Source organism: Symphodus melops (genome assembly GCF_947650265.1).
Source record: "Symphodus melops genome assembly, chromosome: 12".
Classification (NCBI taxonomy): domain Eukaryota; kingdom Metazoa; phylum Chordata; class Actinopteri; order Labriformes; family Labridae; genus Symphodus; species Symphodus melops.
The window spans coordinates 11,931,217-11,959,119 of NC_136702.1; the positions used below are offsets into that span (position 1 = coordinate 11,931,217).

The 27,903-nt window shown below is 40.2% G+C and overlaps 1 protein-coding gene across 2 annotated transcripts; it reads right to left on the bottom strand.

The window, feature by feature from the left end:
- Positions 1–27,837, bottom strand: kcnj3a (potassium inwardly rectifying channel subfamily J member 3a). Of its 2 annotated transcripts, none has more exons than XM_079357388.1 (3): positions 26,211–27,826; positions 25,247–25,463; positions 1–4,482 (listed from the first exon to the last, which is right to left on the bottom strand). In XM_079357388.1, exons 1-3 carry the CDS (start codon positions 26,886–26,888, stop codon positions 3,887–3,889), a joined length of 1,491 nt encoding a protein of 496 aa, XP_079213514.1. In that variant the 5' UTR covers positions 26,889–27,826; the 3' UTR covers positions 1–3,886. The 2 variants fall into 2 exon arrangements, with proteins under 2 accessions (XP_079213514.1, XP_079213515.1); XM_079357389.1 differs by having other exon boundaries at positions 4,394–4,482; positions 25,232–25,463; positions 26,211–27,837.
- Positions 27,838–27,903: the final 66 nt, after the last annotated feature.

Here is a 27,903-nt window from a genome sequence, read left to right on the forward strand (position 1 = left end):
TTTAAATCCCTACAAAGATAAAAATCAAGGTTGGCTGCTTTGGTGTGTGTACCTTGACAATGGTTTGTATTTTCAAACAGTGTGTTTTACTGTTAAACAATAGAGGAGAAAATCCTTTTGGGAAGAGGACCGTGGTGGCAACACATCATTATTTAATGGAGTATGAACTTCCCAAAATCAAATAGAGCAGAACAGAGCTTCAGACGTTAGTTTGAAATGAAGACAGAGAGAAAAACACAAAGAAACCAACTTTTAAACTAGGTACTGTTTTTTAACATGTTAAGGAACTCCAAAAGCTTTTCCATATTTGTGGCCATGTTTTACTGGGTAGCTTTGATTAGACAAAGACTGTGCGGTCTTGTCCTTTACCAACACGTTACAAATTCACATTTTTCAAACCTACCATACTCACATCCATAATCCACTTGATAGCTCAGGATTAGATCCTATGGATTAAACGTGTACATCTCTTGTTCAGAATAATTTATACTGGAAGACAAAGCTGTTACAGAAGGGAAACAAAGAAAATCACTGAGATTGCGTGAGGACATTTGTCCTTTTAAGCAGTTTGCAACGCAGCGCAAAGTCAGCTACGCTTTTTTCTTACGTTGTATCATTCTTCGTATGTATTGACCCAATTTGACGCTGACACTTGGTGACGTAGTGCGAGAACTGAAAAGGAGTTCTTAGATAGCCAGTCGGTGTGGCATATTTAGTTTTGAATGTTACAGGAAGTTCCTTTCTTTCTTTTCTTTTTTTTTTTTTAACAACTCAGCAAACTGATTCTCTCAAAGTCACCAGATTTAATTGTGGGTTAAACCTAAGGGAACCATTTGGCTTCAAGAGAGCCTACAAGGAGAAATAGAAATGTGCCATTTCAGTGCAAAATTGTGTTTCATTTGTCCTGCAAGCATTGGCAGCTGTTCTCTTTGCCATAGGCTGAGTCTGACAGAGATTATTTCTCAAGAACCCTGATAACAGTAAGAATCAAAACAACTCTCTAAGAATTGCATTTTTTTTCTGGACAGCAAACAAGATTCCTAAGTCTGAGTAATCCTTTTCTTGCCTCCCACTAAAATCCTCCCACTTTTTCAAAATACATTGGAGTCAATTATTTTAGTATTGAAAGGCTATTTCTGTGGAGAGGCATTATTAGCACTGCCGGAGAGACCACACATGACTAGAGAATAAAACAATGAAGTGACATTGAGTAAAGATGTCGTTAGTCTTAAATGGCATATGTTTTTCGGAAGATCAAGTGCTGAGAGGTGCCCTTAAATGAAGTGCACCTTCATCACCACCGTCAAAGTGCAATAGCATGATCTGTTTTGAAATTGTGATCCATCCTTCAGGATTTTTCGTACTTTTCACAATAAACACTGGGTTATCGTGTGATGAAAACAGAATAAACCCACTGATACGGTCATACATTAGACTTTATATCCAGAAGCCTTCCAGGTATCAGTTATTATTTACCCAAACATTTGAAAACATGAACGAGTGCACAGTGAAGTGTGAACAGAAGGAGGGATTACACGTTGTATGATCAAAACTATGAAAATGCCAAAGTGAAGAACTTCTCACAGTGACACTGGGTCAGTGTCGATGATGGATACTTTATGTGACACAGATTTGGTGGAGATTTTAAAATGCATGTCATCAGTTTGCATTTGTCTTATAAAAGCGAAGTTGATTGGGCAAACATATTCAGAGCAATACTCATGAATGTTAAAAGGTCTGGGTTTTGAAAATGGTCTAAAGACTGGTCCAATGATTCTAAAAAGATACCATGATCTGTGCCCCTGAGATTTTTTGACAGTTTGCTCTTTTTTATACTTGAGCAAATGTTCAGCATACAAAACTGGAGTGACCATCAAAGTATATCCTTTTTTAGTGAGTCAATCTGTTTCAGCTCATTTAATGCATAGTATATGTGTCCAGAGACAGCTCTGAGTACAAAATAATACAGTTGAAAATGCTAAAGCTGTGTTATTATCTGGTATGCAGTGTCCAACAAAGAGAAGTACACATTTTGTCTTAAGTAAAATGAAAGCTCTGTCATGTATGTATGTTTATCTTTAGCTTGTTAGCGCAGAGCACAGACACTTAAAACAGTTATAAATAAAGCTAACTTTGCTATACATGTAATTATAAACCAACCTATCAGGATATTTTAACCATTATTTAATATATTACATAAAAAGGAGATTAAACAAACTGTAAGCTACAGCTAGCTATCTCTAATGTTTGTGCCAGGCAAAGATGACTAATTGTTTGCTGTGGCTTCATGTATCGATCTTTCCAAATGTCAAAATGTACAATTCCTTTTATATGTTTACACAGACATGATATACAGCCACTCACCTAGCTCTCTAAAGGTTGTCTATTTCCTTCAGGTGAAGCAACATTCATATTAGCTAATTAAGAAAAAAATGTTGTCCTACACATGAACAGAGGAATAAAAATGTTTAGCTTTAGACTTTTTTTAATACAGTGGCATATGTGAGGTAAGAGTGTTATATGCCTCCCGTCATTATAACCCCCCAATTTCTAATCATTTTTTGTTGATCTAATGGGTAAATCATGCATTAACACTAGTCAAATTAGCAAGGTCCTAAACAGGTATGTTAGATCTTTATTCCTGAATAGATTGAGTATCATACAATGTCTTTGAAGCGTTTCAAGAAAACCAGATTTCATGGCATTGAATCAGTAAACAGAATGAATATGGGGCTGTGGTAGACCCTGTGGCAATATAAAGATTATATTCATTGTAATATTATTGCTTTCATCACAGAGGAGGGAGATTATGGACCCTTAAGACAAAAGGTTATGGTTTCCTTACAGGCCTACCTCTAATCTAACTAGTAACACCTAAGTTGAAATCCTAATGGCGTGTTTTGTGTTACTACAAAGGCCTACTGTAGATTAAATTGTTTTTATTATGATATAAAGTGATTGCACAGTACTGAGCCCTAAGTAATTCATTAATGACAAAATGTCGATAAATACTTTCTAATATCACAGGGTATAATGAACAATGTTTGTGCTTATCAAGTACAAGTATTGACGCTTTCAACTTAAGTGTTACTTTAATAAGCAAGTGAAAATTGTGTAGCATTGCGCCCAGTTCAGACAGCTCATATGATGCTAATAATGCATTCTCAAAAAGACAAAATGCATCATATGCAACATATTCTGCAATTGATTATAACTAATAAAGTCATAAAATCCCACATGGTAAAATAGTCTATATATGAAATACCAAAAACCCAGCGGTGAACAAACGTGAAGATGGAAACAAGGTAATATAGTTAAGGCTAAACATCTTGTCTATTACCTTTGTATAGCTAAGTCAATAAGAGGAGCATGCAATCAACAGAACATTGCCACAATTTTACATTAAACAACAAAAGCTATCAACTCAAAACAAATGTATGTTGCTTTCCTCACCACAAATCAGAACCGTGTAATGTAGGTTTTCCACATTGTAAATCATATGGCTTTGTGCAATTTTTCCACTGTCAGTAAATCCGCTTATGAAATTGTTTTTTTGTTTTTTTTTGTAAAATAAGATATTGATAAATGTCATGCCAGAAATTATTGAGATTCTGCTCTACATGCGCTGTTTCTTACATGCCAGATTGTGCTAATTGTACATCATCCTAAAAAATATATCAGAGATCTTTCGCCGTAGCATGTATACACTTACAGCCAGGGACAAATGTGCTCATTTCCATCACCCTACTTTATATAAGGTATTTGTGCACTTACTCTACATTTCTTTTAATATAAGAATATTGTCCATTAATAAACGGGGAATAGTACAAGGACTTCAGGTAGGGAAGTAAAGGTGGATGGCATTAGTTAAAGTATGTCACCTATTTTATGTAAAGCGATCTGAATTCATCTTTCTGAGTTTTGGGGGCAGGTGTCCGTCCATCCTTCCCCCACCTCCCCCAGCAAGTCGCTGCAGTTTAGGAGGTAAGTCCGCCACTGACTTACTCATGGGCTCTGTGCTGATCTTGGAGGCCTTGCCAGCCATCTTATCATCAGAGACCCCGGGAACAGAACTGATTCGCTGCAGCTTCATTGGCAGGTCTCCAAAGCTGTAAGTCATCTCTGAGGTGGTCGAGCTCATCCGTAGCAGCTTCTTGGGCAGGCCTTCCCGCCCTGTGATCTTCTGGAGCTTGGTGGGCAGCTTGGTGGTGCTGTCATTGTCCTCCAGGGTCTCCAAGCAGTCCAGTGAGCTGTTCTTCTCCCCGCTGTTGCACAGGGACGGAGCCATTAGGGGCGAGGAGAGCAACAGGGCCTCTTCCTGCTCCTTCACACTGTGCGGAGTGGTAGGCACCTCGAACGTGGCATGGAACTGTGAGTAGTCCACCTTAAAGAAGCCTTCCTCCAGGGAGATGACTGGGAAGAAGCGATGTCCCCACAGAACCTCGTCCTCTGTATACGATGTCCTCGCCTGGCAGGTCATTCCTGTCCAAGAGGGGAAAAAAAGAAAACTTGATGAATTATTCCTGGAAAATTATTTAAGGCTTCAAAATTTAACAAATTGTGTCTTTTACTTTCCCCAACCCAACACACAAGAGGCTAACATTTTGACATGAAATATTTCCTGACTCCAGCGTTAAACAACAGAGCCCTGATTTAATTATATGCTTGGCACAGTTCCATCAACAAGATGGTATTCATCAGGATTCTTGCAATTCTCGGATCACAGAGCCAACAATAATGCAAACAAAAGTGCCTCAGTGAATGAGTGCTTACTGTATTACAGAAACAGCTGCCTAAATAAAAAGCTTAATGGATTATTCGGCTTCCAAACGTGATGTTTAGGAGCAATTTCCAGGCTAACTTGAAACATAATTAGAAGTGCAGCTGAGTTATTTGCTGTGTTTGTTTGGTTAATTAGTTAATCATAAAAGGCCTACTACATTCTGTAATTACCGTTCATAAAGAACTCCATATGCACTAATCATATCCAGTCACAAAGTAAACGCAGTACGACATCTTTATGATGTTTTTAGTCTATAAACCAGAGGCTCCACATTAATGCACAGAACAAGGAAAATAAATATAACTATGACACAAATGCATTGTGGAGGACAAGGTGATGCTCCATGTGGTATAATACACAGTTCCTCTTCACGTCCATATTTGTGCTACTAAAAAGGTTCAGTCAACATCTTAAGCTTGGCCAGAAGCTACAAAGATGGAGGATTAAGATAACAAAATTTCTGGAGAGGCAGACCCAGAGAAGTATCGGCTGCAGACGAAAGCTTCGGGCAGTCTAGCCGCGGGTGAAATGCTTCTGAAGCTCTCTGACACAATAAAGAGAATCTGGTTTAATCAGAAACAGAAAAGGAAACACGAAGCATTTGTTACACAACATTGTTCAGCTTGAGAGAAGCCAAAATGAGTGTGACAATTCAGTTTAAAGCATCCAATTGTGTCATTCTGAGATTGAAAATGAAAATCAAATATCCAGTTTAGCACATTCAGTCTTTGAGTGCATGAACATGTAACCATGCTGCACTAATTGCTTGGAAGATATCAGATTTTAATGAATTTAGAATAAAATCATCCTCAACAGTGACTTTGAATTAAATCAACACTTATATATCCACCTCACACCCTTGGAAACAAATTATTGCAATTTGTAAAACCTCTCACAACAACATTTCTTTCTATGCAAACTTATTGGATGCTTATTAGTGATTTTTTTCCCCCGTCACCATTATGCAACAGCTGCTGTGAAAGCTGCAGTGCATTATATCATTTTATGCTGCTTACAGCACAGCCCTATGATTCTGAGCACAGAGAACATTCGGATGAAAAAGAAATCATTTAATTTCACACTCAAACTAAGCATGGAAAATCTATGATTAGGTTTATGTCTTAAACAAAATTCTAATTTGGTAATATCAGTCCTAAAAGCTCTTATTTTAGCACAGACGATTGGCTTGGGGCACTCGTGCTAAGACTTGTTGAAATCCATTAGGAAATCAACAACTGCAGCGTGTTATTATCACATGTTTTAATTACCAGATTAATATTGTTTGAGCAGAGACAGCCGGGTCCAGACTCAGATGAAGCGCTCATTCACAGTGAGAGACCACGGCTGATTGTGAGGAAAGCCAACAATGAAACTGGAGGAATCTGTGACTCTGCCTGATTGCCAAGGTCATAAAATAATTCAATGACAACAGCAATGGCAGATGTGCAGGAGAGTGAACATCAAGTGTGTTTGGGGTATTCAAAGTATTACTTCTGCACTGATGCTTTGGAGTCCCAGAGCCTTTGGGGCATATGGAAGTGTGTGTGTGTGTGTGTGTGCTGCGGTGAATAAAGCGGCTAAAGCTAATGAGAACTTTGAGGCCAGAGCGATTGAGAGTTAAGTGTGAATGGAAAGCTTATTGTGTTGTGAGCTCTTTCAGATGCCTGCAGCCAAAACACAGTCAGCATTTGATCATCAGCAGGCTTACATATACTGATTCAGAGAAAACTGTAGTGTTAAACACTTTCTAACAGCTTGTTAATCACCTCCAGAAGTGAGCCATACCTGATTTATAGAATACAGCAGTCTGTGCTAAATGGATGTCTGTTTAGCAGGTACAGGACTAAAGAATCAATAGCAGCTTTATGGGAAAAAAGAAAGGTTGGAACAAGTGAAATGAAATTGTGCCCATGGCAAAAGACTGCTATAGTTATATACAAGACATATAGCTTTGTCTTTCATCTATTAATAATGCTCTTTTTCTTCCTGCAGATGCTGTATAAGTTCCTGTTTAGACCTCTGGATGCTTATGAACCATGCAGGCCCGGGGCTGAATCTCACCCTCCCCTTCACTCAACCCACACAAAAGAACAGTGAGCATCACCCATACAGACAGTCTAACAAACCGTACCCTCCTTCAAAACCTAACTAAAGACCTCAACTTGATCGTGGTCATTAATATAAATCTAATTTCAATGCATTATTCAAGGATTGCTGTCTGAGCCGAGCATAATTAGTAACACAGTTACATCACATACAGTTGTGTTGCTAAAGACCAGCTGTTCTCAAACATCCACGTCCCTACAGCACACCGTTTCACAGACACAGCAACAGGAATGAACTCTGTTCCCTGACTTTCACTGAGGCAAGGCCTTAAAATAGTCAGAATTTGTGATGGAAATGTACTTTTATGTAGAAGAATGTGTTTGAAAGAAAGCTCGAGATCACATCAGAATACAGCTAAAGAGCTAAAAATAACACGTGAAATAACAAAACAAGATATTTAATCTGTTTTTGAATATGATTCCTAAAAATAGGAAGACAAATAAGAATACCCGTGTCGGTGTGTATTTTGTACTACTGGCAAAGGCTTATGTAACTATAACACACACGCCTGCCTGAGACTCAGCGTTTCTATGGAAACAAAACTGTAGGAATGTGTGCATGTGACAGCCATAAACCTTTCCACTGTTGAGTTTGTGTAAAAAACACAAACACAAAACAGAAACAGGAGTCCCTCTTTAAAATTACAAGAGTAAAAAAAAAAAAGGCTCGAAATTGAGTTTGAATCGAGGGAAGGATCAAATTATCTGTCCGACTCCAGAGTTAGAACCGAATGGCTTCAACATCAGATAAAAACCTGACCTGTTATTATACAAACACCGCAGATTGGAGGCTTTTTAGTGGAGTGGGGAAATCATATATTTTGGTTACTTTTCATCTCGCCACATATAACAAATGTTCTCTTTATTAAAGTACAAGAGCAAGGGTCTCTTCCTCTTTCATCTATCACTGTAACAGTGCACTGCTGCTGTGTTTTATAACTTTGCCATCCTCATAGTCCTCTATCTGTACCACACGAGCACTGTTTTATAAACACACAGGCACACACAAACAGCACAAGGAGACATGGATCTCACTCCATCTCTATTGCTGTTCGCTGCTGGAAACATCTTTGACAAACACACACACGCATGACAACAGCATAGACAAACGCATCAGATGTATGCTTTGCACTGGTGTCAGGGCCAGTTTGTTGTATTGGTAACAAAAAAGTTTAACCATAAAAGCAACGACATGGTTCAAGACTAATCTTTGTTTTACAAACGTTTGTTGGTTTTTTGATAGAGCAAGGTCTGATTGGCTGTGACCTCTGTTGCAAGGAAAAACTTATCCTTGAACACCCTTTTTTAGGTCAAATGTGTCTTTCAATGCACGAAATAATGCACACCATTTCAGACTGAACGTGTTCTAGGTGTTCTCACACCCTGTTTACGACTTCTCTCTTTTTATTCTGCCTTCAGCTCATTGTTGCCTGGTAGTAATGAGCATCCCTGCACCGCCAGTTCACCAACAAGCTTTGCAATTTCATCAGCTTTATTATTTAACAGTCTCGGCTAAAAGCCATCTACCAAAACCTAAAGCCGTAGTGTCTGAGTGGAAATATTTGACTTCTGCCATTCAACTACACTATCTCCCTTTACAGTTTCAGTTCTAACACTGACTAACAAGACCACCATAACTAAATCATCTGTTACCTGACTGACCCCTTTACTATTTCCTGGTGTGAATCAATCAATCAATAAATCTATTTTGTTTTATAGAGAAAATAAAACTTCATGATTAAAAAGGTGTTTTCATTGTAACCTTACCAAAGCAAAAAGCAGATGCATTGATACTGCAACTCAACAACAATAAAATCAAAGTCCAACGACACTATGAATGAGATCAGGGACACCAGAGAAACCAGCAGGGAAAAACCATCACTGAAATTCATGATGAGTCTGTTTCTCATTATGTTCATTAAGAAAGACATTCCTTACTCTGAGGATCCATTACACGTCTAATTTCTCTCCATGTTTATCTATTTCATTTTGTGACTCTGTAGACGATAATCATAAAGATTTTTCATTCTCAAGGGAGGAGCTTTTCTTAGGAGTGTCCTGTAAAACAGATTCTGTTACAGAGAAAAACATATTGTGGGTACAACATCTACTAACACCATCATACTGCTCACTAAATGTATGACAAGAACATTTCCTCTTAGACAATGATACAGAATATATTTCTGCACCGGACAGTAACTCAGTGACATTTACGCTGGAAGCATTGTCAAGGTATCATTATTATTATCAATAGAAAATTACCATGGATGAGAGTAAAAAAGATACTAAAAGCTACAACAACAACATATTTTGAGAAAGTTAGTACAATATGAAAGGGATTGCTTTATTTGAAATACACATTAAAAAGAGTTTATATATTTGCTCTACAGGGTATCTTTTAGCTAAATGTTCTGGTTTTACTGCATACAACATGACAATGTCAATTTACTTCCACAACTTTCTTACAGCATCATGAGCAGCGGGAGAGAATAATTCGCCTAAATCAACAGAACAACATCTTATCATCATGCAGTAAAAAGCTAGCAACAAGCAGGTAAACACAGAACAGCCTTAAGCTGTGAGAGAAACATGTATTTCCCCTCTGGAGCTGAGTGAACAACGCAACATTCCCCAGATATTTAAAAACACGGCTTTGACTGAGTGCTAAAAGGGATTCAGTCGGCTGGAGATGTAACCATCGACTGTTTTCTGATGCATTTGCTATAATAAGCCCATTCTCACTTTCATGTCGTCAAAAAACAGCAGCTTGGTCAGCAGCCCAGTGCATCAAAATAGGATGCTGTAGCTACTGCTGCAGTCAAGACCACACAAACTAAGACGAGACCAGAGTGCTCAGAGAGCGAGACAAGACCAAGACATTAAGGGATCGAGATCAAGTCAAGACCAAGACAAAGGCAGGGCAAGACCAAGAAAAGACCAAGACCGTAAATATCAGTGAGAAATAATAATCTTGTGTGCAGCAGGCGTGTCATTTAATTAGAGTGTAACACCAGGAAGGTTGGTACCGTAACCAGGGAAACAAATCAAACTACAAATGATTTGTAGTTGTTTGTTATTTTTAGAAAGAGGCATTTTCTTTCTTATTACAGGAATGACTTGGAAAAAATTGCCTTTCAGTGGTGGTCTTGATTTAAAATCCGGAGTCAAGCCAGTCTGAGACTGAGACAAGAGTAAAAATGCTTTTGATTCCGAGACTAGCTGCTTTATTCACTGCAGCACACACACTTCCATTATGTCACACTTATGAAGTGGTCTTGAGACCAAGACCGATTTCAAGCACTATAACACTAGCTTCATTTCAAGATGCTGTCCTCAAACTCATTTGTTTTAAACTTGACATAAAGGTCAGATGGCATAGTAGGAAGAGCAAGACGGTCGGCTAACATTCGCTGTCAGTGGCAATGGACAGATTTTTTTCAGTACTTTACTTCTGTTTCAATAGTACTATAGTCACTTTGCTGGATACTGTGTATACGTTACACTTCCTGCGTTAGTTGCCTAACCAGTGTACATACCAGGCATTATCTATATATTATTAATACCATATCAAGCTTGCAAAAACTGACATAAATGCTCTACCTAGATGTTCATATTTGTATGAAAGTCAGTCAAAAAGAAATCAATGCAATGACACACTATTCATCTAAATATGTAAAAAATGAAGGAACGGATTCTTAAAAAATAACAAAAGTATGACAGCTTGGTGATAATCTCATAATATTCACTTGTAAGAGTTTCTTCATGATGTCACCTTGCCAACAGTGAATAGACTGCAGGATATATGATCTCTGCTGATTGGCTGATGCATACCTTAATCCAAAGTGTGAAATCCCTACAGATCCTGTCGCTGAAGTTCACCCGGCAGTTTACTGCTCTTACACAGCATGCAATATCCATGTGACAGCATGAGCGGCATTAGAATAATCCTCTGCTGAATCCACAAGTTTAAGACAGATGTTAAAAAAAAAATCATCTCATTTGAGGTGAATTTCAGAGAAGAGGAGATCGAAAATCAGAGAGGACACTTTGTCTTCATCAATGTGTACAGGTGGGTTTCACGCTGAGATTTTTTTTTCTGCCATCTCAGCAACAGATTTATTTTCAAATAAAATGTCCATACGTAATCCAAATGGAATTTTAGAAAGTGAGCTGAAGTGGAAGCAGCAGTGAGATGGGATGACTCCCATTTGATTCCATCACAGAGAATAAAAAAAAAAAACTTTGAGATTTAGATGCCCAAAAGCCATCTCAGCTTGAGACTAAATAAATGCACTTTTCCCTTGATAATACAGAGCTGGCTGCTCCTCTGGTCTAACAAAGTGAGGCAGCCGCACATTGAGTCGAGTGACAGTAGAGATAAAAAGCCTTCTTTGGGGGCTGGGAGAGAAAAAGCACAGCAAACTCAGAGGCAGCTTGCCATCTGCCTTGATAGAAACCAAAACCTAAGAAAGGAAAAGAAAAAAAACTAAGTGGTATTCAGAGACCAGGTCATCTAAAAGAAGCTAATCCAGGTTCATCCAGGATCATGTCTGTTTGATGCCTGCAAGGAAGGCACATTTTCCAGCTCTAGACTTGCTGTTAAAACACAGGAAGGAGAGGGCAGACCCGAGAGCAGCTCACACCACGAAGGCAGGGTCTCAATCTAGATTTGTGAAAAAAGAAATCACTGCTATTATATGATTCAGCAACCCGCAGGCAGTGAGCAAATGACACTCCAAATTGACAACTCTGTGAAAATGAAGGTTTATTCAAATGACTCCTCTGGATGAACTCTCACAAGGCAAGTCACCAGAAAAAAAGGAAGGTGGGTGTCGGAGACTTTTATACGCAAGCTCCTATTTAGTGACAAATTCTCAAATAACCTCCCTCTCCCTCCCCTTTTTTGTCTGGCTCTCTTTCACTCAGTCACTCAAATGGCCGGACACACACACACACACACACACACACACACACACACACACACACACACACACACACACACACACACACACACACACACACACACACACACACACACACACACACACACACACACACACACACACACACACACACACACACACACACACACACACACACACACACACACACACACACACACACACACACACACACACACACACACACACTCGTTCACCAGTGCAGTGCTGTCAGCAAAGTCCCCTGACAGTCTATCACGGCTGTGGAAACAGCTCAAGTGTTATGTATGAGAAAAAAATACAACCAAAAACACAAGCATTAGGATCTGGACACTGCACACACACACGCAGCAGCAACACAACCACACAACACGCTCCAAGATTCATCCTGATCTCATTGTCGAGGGTGCTGGCTCTGGCCGGGCATGAAAATGCCTTAGCTGCAGTGCTGGATTGTGGTGGAAAGACAATTACTTGGAGACAATTATCCTGTTGTTCGTTTGTGCAAAACAGGAAGCAGAATTCCCCTTTGTCTAATTTTGGGATTTGTGTTACAACAGATTAAGCTGCTGTGTTGAATATGCTAATGAGTGGCAGAATAGGAGGAGAATATAAGGATGCAGAGGTGAGTTTCAGCTTACTGAAGAGAGGAAAACTCAGTTAAAAGGTCTGGTTACTTAAGTGCTTTGACATTTCACAACTGACATGTTTCTCTTTTCCATAAGATGCAACACAGGTTAGAACAAATTGTGGCTACAGTAGCACAAAAAGAAATCTAATTTTGATACAGACACTGCTATTGTGGTCACAAGTCCTGTCTGATCATCTGTTTCTATGGTGACCACCATCAAGTGCTGAAGTGTAGAAACATCCACAAGCATCCAGCGACCTGTTTTTCACAGTTTTACTTTATGAAGACGGAAATCAGTCCCCACTCCCCGTGTTTTAATGCTGTTAAGTGTGAGATCCATTTATAAAGGTGGCTTCTACCCATACAGTGTACGATTGAGAAATGGAGGAAGGTGATGGAGGGGAAAAGGCAGACGGCTGTGGGGGAGGGGAGAGCCTGAATGCTGAGGCAATTGAGGCTGGAATGGAAGAGAAGGAAGGGAAGGGAATAAGAGCAAGAGCTGCCAACCATCTCCACATAAGGTGGAGTGTCATGCAGGCTGAAGGAACATATGGCTGCAGGCCATTAGCACAGCCAGGAGAGCACATATTACCAAGCAATGGCAATCCTGAATGCTGCTCTGAAAGGAACCAATTGAGCAAAGCATCAAACTATTGATTCCCCTGACACAAAACAACCAGCATCGGTCATAAAGCAGAATATGTCCAAACCCACTGAGGGTTCGACTTATTTCTTTTTATGATATATTGGGGACACAAGTGATCAGAAAACCTTTTACCCATGCTGAATTAGTGACAGCTGTAATCCCTTATTGATCTCAGCTATTACATGTACTTAAACCATGAAGAGGAGTCACAGCTGAAAGAGGAGGAGACAAAGGAGGGACCTTTAAACCCTCCTTTGTCGATTTCGGTGTTAAGGAATTGCTTTTTTGATTCTTTTTTTTGGTCACTCAAGCTGAAGAGCAGATTGTAGTGGGAGACCTAAGCATGCTCCAGTGAAGAGATAGAGAGAGACATCCCTGAGGAGTGTCTTTTTCTAGAAGACAAGCCTTAAGAACTTGTTCATGTGGCTTTACGTTTTGGCCACAGGATTGATTCACCTTCACTTCAGGGACAATCAAAGCTCCAACAATCAATGTTTGCCATCGAACAACATTGTGAGTGCATCACAGCCTTCCCGGTAACCTCTGACAGAAACAGTGTTCCTGAATGTCTATAACTCCAAAGACACAGGGGCTAATACGAGCTGCACTGTACAGTCGTCAAAAAAAACAAAGACGAAAATACACCATGACAAGTATTTCCAAGTCTTCATTGAGTGATCAGAAAACCTCTGCACTGATGGCACTTCTGTCACACAAGTTCATCTCAGGTCTCCCTCCTCTTCTCAACCGGTGATTTATTGGAATCCAACAGGGACTTGACAAATCCCTGAAGACACAATTACCGTGCTTCCCCTCGGGAGGCCAGCACAGTTCATCTGAAAGGAATAATGAATCCAGGATGTCATTGCTGGTTCGCTGCAATGCCCATAATGGGGAGTTAATCCCCAGTGCCATTACTGTATGCACAGTAGACATAAAAGGTGATCTGAGAATATCTTTGTGTATCTAAAATTTTCAATGCTAATTTCAGTGTCATGTGATACAAAATTCATGCTAAACCAGGCTACCTTTCTACAGAACATTATGAATAGTTATTTGGGAAATATGAAGATCCTCACATACTTTCAGAGATTTATATCACTATTATTCTCTAAAAGCCAATTTTAAAAAGTTGTTTTCTAAACATTGAACAGAAACAGGTGATTTCGGAAGGAGGTTCCTAAGTAAGGGAGCGAATACAACAAAGAAGCAATCACACTCAGACGTTTAGTACCTGGTATCACCATGAGGGTTGTAGTTGGATGACTGAAGATTTTTTTTTAATACAATCATGTACAACCCCACAATCAAGACACAAAGTTAAAACCCACCATTGTTGCACCACAAAAATCTAGTTGTACTGTTAATTTTACTCATTGTGATACATTTTTGCAATTGAATAACAAAAGTTTTTCCATTAAGATTTTATAAAGGGATAATAGACACTTGGGGGAGGCTTCTATTACTGAATTTGGAAATGCTGAAGGTGTTTCCCACAAGCCTCAGCTCCAACTCTTTAGTTGCAGTAGGATGGCCCTATTTTTTATTTCTGGAACTGCTATCCCAATAATAATAATCTTGGGCTTTAATGTTCCTTCTGTAACTGATGGGTTACATCATTGAGACTATGTTCAGATACATACAATGTATTATTACATTCAACCAAATGTTCTTAAAGTAAAGCTAAAGCTAATTTACAAATGAAATGATGCAGAATCATGTTTTATTTTTCCTACAATGAAAATGCATTTAATTTGATCAAATTTGCTTACTTTCTTTTTTCTTTTCTTTTTTTCATATGATTGACCTATGACTTAAATACAACTGTGAAGTCCTTTTAAATGACACGCATTGAAAGAAAGCTAAGTATATAATTTTATAAAGATCCACACTTTAATTTATCACTACACCTCTCTTGGACCCTGTAAACATTTCATTTCATGCTAAAATAATAAAGGCCATCAGCTGTAGAACGCATTCTTAATGAAGACAAAAGAACAAGAAGCATGAAAACCTATTTAACACGAGAGCTGTCCGGTATCAACACGTGGCTTATCACAGCACAGGTGGAGCTCAGCAGGGACAGCAGTGTCTCTCCAGAGTTCTCACCCCTAGCACATTAGATTTAATTGGCAACTCCTACTCAGGAGCCTTACCATCTTTAACCCTCTGACCTAAAGGTTGAGACACCAAGAGACTCATTTTCAGTGTAATGAATCATGGTCAGCTTCTTGCTCATACCTAAGGTTCACTCATACAACTGTTTGCTTAAACTAGGATTTTCCCGGCTTTGGATTACTCTTGATCTTGGGGGCTAAGGCCCCATATGATTGATACTAGATGGCCTCTGGTGGAACAAATATAAGGCTTTCTATTTTCTTTCAATTACATCTGCTGATGATAAAACAGATCAGGCTTTGACATTTGCTGCTCTGCTAATCACTGGCAATAGATGTTTGAAAATTAATTACGCTGGCTGCAGAGCCTGCATGGAAGCAATTATTGCTCATTTCATTTGCTAAATATACTCTTCATGTACATTTGTGTCACAACCGTTATAACTTAATTAAAGCTGATGATCATAGTATTATGTGTCATAATTATTATCTTTATTATTAACTTTATTATTCTCCACAACAAGGGGTGGTGAGTTGCTGTCTTGATTGGCAACAATGGCTCAGTGTCTTTACTGTCTTTTTGTTAGGGCTGAATATATTTTAAATCTTTAAATTCCATCTTTGTAGACATGTTTGTTTATTTTCTTAAAGCTTAAACCTGCAAAAGTCCAAATACAGATGTTTATTTAAAAGACATAATCTAAAATACGGAGCATCCAGGTAACAGAATTTAAAGCTGCTCTCTCTCCCGTCACATACAGTACTGCATTTATGCACGAAAACACATGAATAAACATAACCACTTGATCCTGTCTATATGCAACCAAGCCCCTGCCTCCCACACTCATTTTAAAACGAGCAGATAGCTGGGATACTCTATTTTTTATTCTGTTACAGTGAATCATAGGAAAAGCCTTGTAGCTGTATGAAAAAGAGGGGGCTGACAGCAATCTTTGAAAACAATCAACGCACGACTTTAGAAGAGAAAGGAGAAAGATTCTGATCTTTTTTTGCCATAATTTCCCTCCTAATCAAATCAAGAGATGAAATGTGACGCCGAGTTTCATGCACAACACATATTTAGTAGGATATAATTTTCAAATATGAGACTATTAGTTTGTTCAGTAAGCAGAGATTGTTTGCCTGCAGCATAAAGTGCTGTGTCACCAGAAGGGCAAGAAAAAGTCGAAATGACAAGTCTCATTTCGCAAACAAATACAAGCGTTTAAATGAACAGCAGGACAGCTTGGTTTATCATGAACAAAACTTTATGCCTCCTAATCCCTTAAACCTTGCCAACTTTGTTAGAAAACATTTCCAAAATATTTCTTATTTGCACCATTTTATGAATTTCATAGCAAGTGTAATGATCACACAGCACACATTTGCATGAAAGTCACATCCCTCTGAAAAGAAAAAAGGTTTATGCTGATGATAGAGTTCATGAATCATTGCTTTTCATAGCTGACGAACGAATTTAAAAGCACTTTGCAGCGCTTTGAGGATCTTAACACTGTGGTTTGCCTCCATGTTAGAACCCAAACAGTGTACACAAATTCAGGGCTGAACTGATGTGCTCCTTTCAAACCTCTTTCTGCTCTGAAATAAAAATGAGTTCCCCATTAAAAAAAATCATCAGCATGTTTATGCTAATTAATTATTATTCCTCTAATCTGAAAACTGCCTTCTTTTAAACTGCATTAATAAATATTCAATCATCAGCATGCAGGAGCTTCAGCATTCAGAGCATTGTGGAGCAACAGCATCCTGTACAAAGCCCGCAGTGAAAATAAGGAAATGAATTTAGTTACAATGCACTGATTAGTTTCATGGTTGGGGGAACATAAACGTCTGTTACTGGCAGCTACAGTTTATTTTGGGTCCTCGAGAATCAGCACCACTAATGAACAGATTGGCTCTGGCTTGGCGTTTAAGCCTTTGCAGTGCTGAGAAGCAGTACTGGTGCAGAAATGGGACACTTATCTAAACTTGTGATGTATTTTAAGAGGCCGCATGTAGTAGTTCTGAATCAGAGGATGAGTCAAAGTCAGGTCAGGATCAGCTTTGTAGAATAACCCCGTATTGCTATTAATACGACATTATTTCACTATTTGTTTTTGTGAACTTATAGATGATCAACTGTACACATTAGAAAGAAGAACACATTTTTACACATTCCAGAAGGCAAAGAATAAATACCATGTAGCTCAAACACTTTTTCATTGGTTTACAGGGAAACTCAAAAAGAAAGAAGCCATTGCTTATATTGTTAGTAAAAACCTGTGTTTGTCATACTTCATTTGACCAATCAATTGTCTGCTGAGGTAAATTTAGTAACACATTAAATTACGGTAAATGACTTGTGCATCCATTCACACAGCTGTTTTCAATCAACTTATCTAATTAGACCAGAGCAGGGTTTCCCAACCTTTTCGCTACACATCTGCCCTCCCAAACAAAAAAAGTGATACATTTCTGTCAAATAGTAACATAAACTGTGATTAATTTCATTAGAACCAGAAATAGTGTAGAAGACCTTGTAGCCTGATAATTTCAAATGGAGAAACATGCATTTAATACAAAGTTATCTACAGACCTGTGACTAAACCATACAGTAATTGTGGTCGATAGAGCTATCCGTCCGGGGCAGGGTCGCAGGGGCAGCAGTCTTAGCAGAGACGCCCAGACTTCCCTCACCCCAGACACTTCCTCCAGCTCTTCCGGTGGGACCCCGAGGCGTTCCCAGCAGAGAGACATAGTCTCTCCAGTGTGTCCTGGGTCTACCCCGAGGCCTGCTCCCGGAGGGACATGCCCGGAACACCTCCCTAGGGAGACATCCATGGGGCATCGGAACAGATACCCGAGTCACCTCAGCTGACTCCTCTCGATGTGGAGGAGTAGCGGCTCTACTCCAAGCTCCTCCCTGGTGGCTGAGCTCCTCACCCTATCTCTAAGGGTGCGCCCGGCCACCTTATGGAGGAAGCCCATTTCAGCTGCTTGTACCAGTGACAAAGGGCAACCCCGCCGGAGGCCAACGCGCACCAGGAACAGGTCCGACTTACTGCTGGCAATGCAAATCAACAAATGGAGTTTGACTGCTCCAGTCATACACGGACTGAAGCGCCCTTCGCACAGGGCCCCGAACCCCATACTCTCGGAGCACCCCCACAGGGTGCCATGGGGGACACGGTCGAAAGCCTTCTCCAGTCCACAAAGCACATGTGGACTGGTTGAGTGAACTCCCATGAACCCTCGAGCACCCGACGGAGAATGCAGAGCTGGTCCAGTGTTCCAGGACGAAACCGCATTGTTCCTCTTGGATCCAAAGTTTGACTAACAGTCGGATTCTCCTCTCCAGTACCCTGGAATAGACTTTCCCAGGAAGGCTGAGGACTGTGATTCCCTGATAATTAGAACACACACTCCGATCACCCTTCTTGAAAAAAGGGACCACCACTCCGGTCTGCCAGTCCAGAGGAACTCTCCCCAACCTCTGCGCGATGTTACAGAGATGTGTCAACCATGACAGCCCCTGCACATCCAGAGACTTAAGATATTCAGGGCGAATCTCATCCACCCCTGGTGCCTTGCCACCGATGAGCTTGCCAACCACCTCAGTGACTTTGGCTTGACGAGTCCACCTCTGAGGACTCAGCCTCTGCTTCCACAATGCAAGACGTGACGGTGGGATTGAGGAGATCCTCGAAGTATTCTTTCCACTACCCGACTACATCCCTAATTGAGGTCAGCAGCTCCCCACCTCCACTGTAAACAGTCGTGGTGAAGCACTGCTTCCCCCTACTGAGGCAACGGACAGTTTGCCAGAATTTCCTTGAGGCCGTCCGAAAGTCCTCCTCCATGGCCTCCCCGAACTCCTCCCATGTCCGAGTTTGGGCATCCACAACAGCTGAGGCTGCATCACACCTGGCCTGCCGGTACCCGTCAGCTGCCTGAGGAGTCCTATGAGCTAACAATGCCCAATAGGACTCCTTCTTCAGCTTGACGGCCACCCTTACTTTCGGTGTCCACCAACAGGTTCAGAGATTGCCGCCACGACAGGCACCAGAGACCCTGCGACCACAGCTCAGAGCAGCCTCTTCAACAATGGAGGTGGAGAACATGGTCCTCTCAGACTCAATGTCTCCAGCTTCCCCCGGAATCTGTGAGCAGCTCTCCCTGAGGTAGGAGTTGAAGACCTCACTAACAGAGAGTTCTGCCACACGTTCCTTACTACACGTTTGGGCCTGCCGAGTATGACTGGCTACCTCCCCTGCCAGCTCATCCAACTGACAGCACAGCCCCTTTCTTCACCCGAGGGAAGAAAGGGGCTGTGCTGACACACAGTGGGAGGTCAGATGACACAACCACAAAGTCTACCATCAACCTCCGGCCTAAGGTGTCCGGGTGCCACGTGCACTTATGGACATACCTGTGCTCGAACATGGTGTTAGTTATGGACATACTGTGACTAGCACAGAAGTCCAACAACAGAACACCACTCGGGTTCAGATCAGGGAGGCCGTTCATCCCAATCACCCCTCTTTAAGTCTCACTGTCGTTGCCCACATGGGCATTGAAGTCCCCCAGCAGAACAATGGAGTCCCCAGTCAAAGCACTGTCCAGCACCCCTCCCAGGGACTCCAAGAAGGCCGGGTACTCTCAACTGCTGTTCGGTCCGTAGACCGAGACAACAGTCAGAGACCTGTCCCCTTCCCAAAGGCGTAAGGATGCAACCCTCTCGATCACCGGGGTGAATTACAATGCTGAGCTGTGGGGCTATCTAGTCGGTACCTCTCTACTTCCCGCACAAGCTCAGGCTCCTTCCCCCCCAGTGAGGTGACACTCAATGTCCCAAAAGCCAGAAGTTGTGTCTGGGGATTGGCTCGCCGAGGCCCATGTCATGGACCTATGTCATAGAGCCAATGAAATAGGGGATGTAGAAACCATGATGGTTTTGGAACAGCAGGTGGCTACGAAACCCTCAAGAATTGGCATCATTTCAGGCACCATCTCAGTTTTATAGAGCTGCAAGTTACCACATTTGGATAACAAGGCAGAGGACAAGACAAGCCAGGCATTGACAAATGTAAAGTTATCAGTAGCCCAGTCTTAGCTCATGGCTACATCCATTAGCTTGCTAAGTAGCAAGCTAGACTAATAAGATAGCTAAGAGAGTTAAGTGGATGAATTAGCCTAGCTAAAGTGACACTTTATAGTAATAGAAATCCAGCAGAAACCACCTGTCACTGAACCTTATCATGCCCCAAAATTTGCATGACCTACAGCCCTAGAGGTATTGGGTTTATAATTTTATCCAGCATTCAGCATTACAACGTGACATCCATAAATGGCCAAAAAAGAGATGTCCTTTCCACCTGCTGAAATCCAAACTTTGACCTGTCACTGCTGTGAGGTCTGGTTGAAAAATACCAATTAAATGCCTCCCTGGATCCCTCAGCGTGATCAACCCTTGGCCTTTTAAGTATTGACATGTACAGTATGCCCAAGTTTTCTGAAAAAAACAAATGAGGTCAACAACCAACAACAATCACTAGCTTAACGTTAACATCACAGCCTGCTACAGTATCTATACAATTAACCAAACAAGCTCTATTACAGAGCCCTGTGTTCGGTCCAAAAACTGGAGGTATAGTTTCTTAATACATGCTCCCTGTTTGCAGCTACAAGAGATGCACAAACAGACATCTGAGTAATGAACATTGTGTATTTTACGTATATAACACTGTCAAAGTTCACACAAGAAATAAAAGATAACAACAAAGATTTTTGTAGATTACAGCAAACTTGTTATTGACAAAAATATTTCAAAGTTGTTTTCCCTTATGGGGGATTACAATTGAGATGATGCAGCTTTTTATATTAGGCTACAGTCCTTGTTCTCAGATATTTGAAGCAAATTATTATTTCTAAATAATAACTGAGATCAGGTTTATCTAACTGCTTGTTTTAACATTATTGGAAAAGCAGCAATGTGTAGGCCTATATAGTAAAATAAATTGAGGGTGAGATCATTAAGAATCATTGAGATGCATTTCTATTTGTAGGGCTGTGAAAATGCAAATTGGGTCATGGCTAGCTGAGGGGTAGGTTTGTTTGTCCTCAAAAAAAAAAAAAAAAACATGATACGAAACTATTAGATTAGTAATACACCAATGCACCAATATTCAGTTTGATAATGTTAGGTGTTTTTAGAATGAGACATACAGAAACAAATAAAGCTAAAGATGAAGTACTGTACATGTAACCTCCAAAGTATATTTAAACGACAAGCTCACGAGAATGATATGAGGGGAAGAATAAAAAACACTGGCAAGAAACTTCGGCGGCACTTTCATGAAAGCCAATCAGCATTGAGAGTTTGTATTTGTAGTGTAGGTAAATCAGACATGCTCACAATCAGGGAGCTGCATAAGGTAAACCAAAATGTATCCATGTTCTCCTCCATTTGTTGATTTTAAAACACAGCTGGAAAAATGTTCAATAGTGATACTGTGTAGATTTCGATGTGAGCGCACCTGTGTTACACCTGTGCTTATATCTGACAACAACAATGAAATATTGTGAATGAAGATATGGAGGACCCAGAAAGAGTAACTACTGTTTAACACAGAACCTAATTGGGATCTTAATAAATATACAAACAAACAAACAAACAAACAAACAGACAAAAGCCCTGGTTAATGTTATGAGACAAGTTTGTTATTTGACTAGAAATAAATTAAGAATAAAAAGGCCTACCTATGCCTTGTTTAATTTTAATACAACAGTCAAGTTTGTTGAATATCCGAAGGGGACCAGAATTAGAGGAACATAAATTCTTACATTATACTGCATGAACATTAACGGTAGAGCAACCAAATAAACTATGGTGTCAGTGAACATATTTTGCTGATTCATGTTTTGCCACTGGCCAGATCAGATGAGTAAACCGTTGTTGTTCTGAATAAAAGCGTACTTTTTGGGGGCAGCATACTTTTCTTAAAAAAATGTATGGTTCCTGTTGTACATGAGCAGCAGTTACATGTTCACAGATATGTGCACATTAACTAATAATTCAAAGAAGCAACATTGAGAACACAAACCGTGATCAGCTTGTTCAGCAGACTACCAGATTGCAGCTCAACAGATGCTACTGCATTGCGGACTTGTTCAACTGCAAATCAAACTGGAACATAGTTGTGTCACAGCTCAGTGGTAATAATAATAACAACAATAATGATAATAACTTGATATGTATGGCACTTTTAAAAAACTAGACTTTTTTTAGATTTAAGTGATGAAAGGAAAAACAATAAAAAAGAAAACATCAATACAAACAGATGAAAGCAATAACAACAACAAAAACAATGAAAATAAATAAATCCAAAAGAGTAACGACAGGTTTTGAGGATACTGAAGGGAAATAATGCTATTAAAAGAATAGCAAGAAATAAAATTTAAAAAGGTAAAAAGTAATAAATAAAATGATGTCATGTATTAAACGTGTAATCATTGTTACTCATTGGCATTAGCACTATTAATGATGACCAATACCACCTGTCTCCAGTCATTTCCTGTGATTAATATATTTTATTACATCTTCTTTGGTAATCCAAACACCTGAGATGTAACTCAGCTCAGTGTTATTGTGCTGTGATTCACATCAACACAATAATAACAGGGCCTGAAATTGCTCACACAGAGCCTGACATGCAGATCTTCTCTGTGGCCAATGACATATTAGCACCTCACAAGAAGATACTTGTTGTGGAGCAATGAGATCTGTTACATGTTTACGCTGTTATTGTGTCAGACGTTACCTTCATATTGTTAACTCAAACAAAACTTGTTACTACAGCCTTCTTGTTTATTTTATTTTCTTCCCTACAGTACAGCTAGCGTGTTTCAGACAGCATGTACACTACATTAATTGCAACGTGATGTAAACCCAATTTATCCTCAGCAGCACATCAACTTTGCACAGCCGTGTTAGAAAAGCAACTCGATACCACAGAGCCACAACTGGCACCACTCCAGGAGAAAATATGCTGCTACCAGACATCCTACATGTCTCATTTGGAACATGCATCGTACTGAGGTGGTGTTCAAAAACACCTTTGGACTCCTTTTCAAAAGGAATGAGGAATCGCTCAGGTCTGTTTATACAATGAAGAGGTAGTCAGAGGTTACAGCTTAATGGAACAAACCCGGGTTCCTACGTGATATCTTCCAGAATTCACTTAGTTGTTTTGTGTTGTGTGTAAAAAGAAACTTCTGTGAGACCAAAATAAAAGGTATGTGATCTAAGGTAACAATGCCAAGAATGTTACACCTTTGTATATTTTCTATTATCTGGTAGTAGGGAAAAAAGATTGTGCAAGCTTTAATCTGCGGCATGAGAGTTTTAACTCGTGTTCCAGACTTTTTTTTTCCATGCATAACAAATGAAAAAAAAAAATCTAGGGAGTTGTCATCATCCTCGGTAGTAAACAACAAGCTTCATAAATATTTCATCATATTCTTTCTGTGCTGTATCACCTGTTCTGGTCAACACTTCCTCGTACAGTAAGAACTCTTTGTGTTTCTATATCAGAGATCCTCTGTATTACCAGTGATGCTGTCAGTGAAAAGCAATTTGATTTCATGTTTGGCATCACATGTTTGCCTTGCTTTTATTGCAGAAAGGGTGTTATGATTGTGTTATGATCCCTATACCATAGGAATAAAAAAAAAAAAAAGAAAATCTAAGTTTAGGTGCAGTGCTGCAATCCTGAATACTCAAGGAGAGGTTGCCATGGAAACAGAGTTACATTGGCCAGAAATGAAAGCGTCTGAGGATTTAGACTTTCACTGTACATAAATTTTTAACCATAGATTGTTTCAACATCAGTCTTTTCAACTGGCTCCACATTAGCACAAGCGCTCCTAATACAGACAATTCTGTAAAGTGAAAACATGAGCAGGACAAACCCAAACTGAGATTTTGACTGTAGGGACACATGCTTGTATGGCAGCTGTTATATAATGCTATAAATACATTATATTATATCAGTCATATCCTAAACCAATCCCAAACCCATAAAATAATCTGCTCCAACAGTATGCTGGACAAATTTTAGGACAAATTTTGCCACACTAAACTGCTACTTCAAATTGTGATGCCAAACGTGCAATATGCTTTTAAACATGTTAAATACAATCCAAAGAACACAAAAAGAATTCTGCATGTCTCAACCTGCAGATATGCCGAATAGTCTTAGCTGCAAAGAGACATTCAAACACAGCACTAACTATCAGCTAATTGCTGATTGTCTACAGTGCAGCCTGTCACATCTCCATATGTTGTTTAGTCTCAGCCATCCTACTACAACTATTAAGCCCTGTAGCACTGAAAAAGAGCTCTCCCCTCACACTACATCAGCAGTGTCAAATAAACTGTTTGAATTTAAAATGACCACAGTGGAGAATTTTACTCGCTGCATTACACGTCTTGTAAAAATGGAATTCCCTAGAAAGAGGCCCTAGAAAGCAAATTCTTATCCCCCGTGAGAAAAGCAGCCCCGAAGTTAGTGCTGTGCGGGCCAAAGGCAGAGAATGGATTGTTTTTAGATAGGAAAAAGAAAATGTTTTTGTCCCAAAATTGAACTGCTGGATTTTTATGTGACACTTCTCAACTTCTCCAAAATCAAGAATACCTTCTAATGCATAAAATGTTTCTCCTAATACCTACAAGACAGAGTCGATCATCTATTATGGATAAATGTTAAGCACGGCTATTATTAGCTGCGCTGTAAGTTGCTTCAGAAGCAAAAATCAATGAGATGCAATCAAGAGGTCAACAGTGAGTCCTTAAATATGACAGCTGTTAACAGGAGATTTGTTTGAGAAAAAGACAATGCAACAACTTAAAAACACAGTAAAGACAATGCAACATCCTCGGCTAATGTACTTTGAGCCTCATGCAGTAAAACAAGCCCTCATTTCCAAAGGCAGGCCTCTAAAGGTGTACCTTGTGGTTACTCACCCGTCGTCTCCACTATTCCTTCAAGTATCACCACGATTTCAAACTGCTCTGTTTGCATGGACCTCTGGGAGAGTTCGTAGAAAGGGCTTTTGGTGTCAATCACATGGCAAATCGTGAGTGGTGAGACGAGGAAGAGCTGGTCTGCCCCGGTACTGAAACCCACGTCCAACTCCAACTGATCCAACGGAAGAAACTCGCCCTCGGGCGTTTGGCGAGACTAGGGAAGCGTACAGAAAGAGACAGAGACAGAGATGCTTGGTGGGGTGAAAAAAGGGGGGTAAGACAGACTTATGTGCAGCTCATGAAGAGGCTTTGTGGTGACTTTAAAAAAAAAATCATATGTTTTAGGTGCAATCAGGGTGGATGTCAAGCAATCTATTGGATTATTTCTGTTAGTTTCTTAAATTACATACAGAGGATTTATACTGTATTCAGCATATTCGGCCCACATTTGATTTAACTACCACCAAAAATTTAAGATGGTTTAAATGATTTGATACTGTTTGATTTTTCTGCCTAACACTATCAAGGGAGATTAGATTTACCTTACACCCTGTATTAAAGCTTACATTTAATTTCATTTGCCATTTGAAGATTGCTAAAGATGATGTGGAGAGACGTTGTCTAGGGAAAGGCCTCTTGGAAACTTAGAGTGGATTATAGTTCCTCTGTTATGGTTGCAAAATATGATTTTTTTATTTTATATTTTTTTAAAGGTAAAATGGACTTTCTGTGCCCAAGCTATGGCCAAGAATTGCTGATAGTGTTATGATTATTATTGGTCTTTTTAGAAATCTTTTTTAGTCTAGAATCTTTCAGAGGATTTATGTACAGTAATGGGGAGGCTTAAATGTCAGCGTGTGGGCATTTCCTCCAATCAAATTAACACATGATCCTAGTAAATAAAAAGAAAGTGTAGGACTCATATAACGGATCCCTTTTGACTAAAAGTAGCATCACTTACTTTGAGCAATTTGCAGCGGATCTGTGCAGACACCATATGGCTGTTACGCAGGTTGCCGACCCTGAACATGAGAGTTAGTTTTCCATCTCGCATAGAGATCACCGCATGTTCACTGAACATTAGAGTCTCGGCCCTTTTCTTAGGCTGAGACATCTTGATGAACATGCAGCCGATCAGAAAGGCATCGACGATCGATCCGAGGATCGACTGGAAAAGAAAGAGAATGATCCCCTCGGGGCATTTGTCTGTGATGTATCTGTAACCATAACCTATGGTGGCCTCGGTCTCTATGAAGAAGAGGAAGGCTGAAGGAAAGTTGTACACGTTGGCCACACATGGAGTGTACTTGTCGTTATGTGCTCTGTTGAGGTCTCCTCTGATATACGCGATTAACCACCACATAGAGGCCATGAAGAGCCAAGCCACCGTGTAGGTGAGGATGAAAATAAACAAATTCCAGCGCCATTTCAAATCTACGAGTGTTGTGAATAAGTCTGAGAGGTATCTGCTGGTTTCACCACCCAGGTTCCCATGCTGGACGTTACATCGTCCGTTCTTGTCCACGAAGCGCTGCCTCTTCCTCTTTTTCTCCGGGGGAGGCTGGTTGAATCCAGACCCGCTAGATGAGGTGGTCACTACCTGATAATCGTCCCCAAATTTCTTTCGAAGTGCAGACATACTACGATGACAGCAGCGAAGGGAATAACAAAGGATTCAATGATGAAAAAGAAAAACAGCGTGGCTTGTAGTTGCTGCAGTGCCCGTGCGCAATGTCTCCCCTTTTGGAAATAAGGCAATAAAAGTGTGCTGTCTTCGCCACCAGTTAGTCTTGCACTGTCCTCTTTCGCCACACACTACTATTGCTACACCTCACAGCCATGAAACATCAATAATGTATCAGTTCTTTACAAACCTCGATGATAGAAGCCATATGAATGAACAAGAAAGACGCACAGGATGAGGTATCCAAACGCGCCAGTAGCAGTCCAGGTTTTACAGGTTTATCAGTTGCTGCGTCGCGGATTACTCATCGCCCGTGAAGGTTGGGGCTGTATCGACCTGTTCAAAACTGTACTCGCACAGTAAGTTCTCATGCGAAAGTTCAAAATCCCTTAACACAAAAATCTCTGCGTAATAAGTCGCTGGAAACCGTTTCCAGGATGAAACGTGTCTGTGCGCGCTTGTGTTGGAGATGATCTGGCTTTCAGTCCTTCCTTTGTGATGTGTATACATAGGAGATGAGTTGCATCCGAGCATATGAGTGTTGAAAAATGACGAGCTGGAGAAAGAAATCACTGTCCCACTGTCGTCATTTTTGGATGCGCGCCTCGACGCTGATGGCCAGGCTCTTTTCAGGCATCTCTTAAAGAAATGTTGGCTTTGTTGTCATGTTTCAGCTGTAGAGATCCACCAGATGATCCTTTGTTTGTCTAATTGGATCCTTCTTTCCCGTCGAATTCTCTGCGCGGTTCCTGCGCACTTCCACTGTTCCAATGATGCACGCACTGTTGCCTAGTGGTACTACAAAGACAGACAATTTAGGAGGAGGAGGGAAGAGGATCGCCTGATTTGACAGTTTTTTTTTCTCCAACTGATCAAATGTTTGAGGCTGTAGCCAAGATGTTAAGATGACTTTCAAATAACAACTGGACGGCTCCTGTTGGCTTCCTAAAAAGAAACACGCTGCTGACTT

What these genes read in the sequence shown, in the direction of transcription:
- kcnj3a (XM_079357388.1), bottom strand. Translation starts at nt 26,888, where the DNA reads ATGTCTGCACTTCGAAAGAAATTTGGGGACGATTATCAGGTAGTGACC. An exon ending in TCCGCTGCAAATTGCTCAAA is followed by an intron (nt 25,464 to 26,210) that starts GTAAGTGATGCT and finishes ACGCTTCCCTAG; the next exon opens with TCTCGCCAAACGCCCGAGGG. An exon ending in AGGAATAGTGGAGACGACGG is followed by an intron (nt 4,483 to 25,246) that starts GTGAGTAACCAC and finishes CCTCTTGGACAG; the next exon opens with GAATGACCTGCCAGGCGAGG.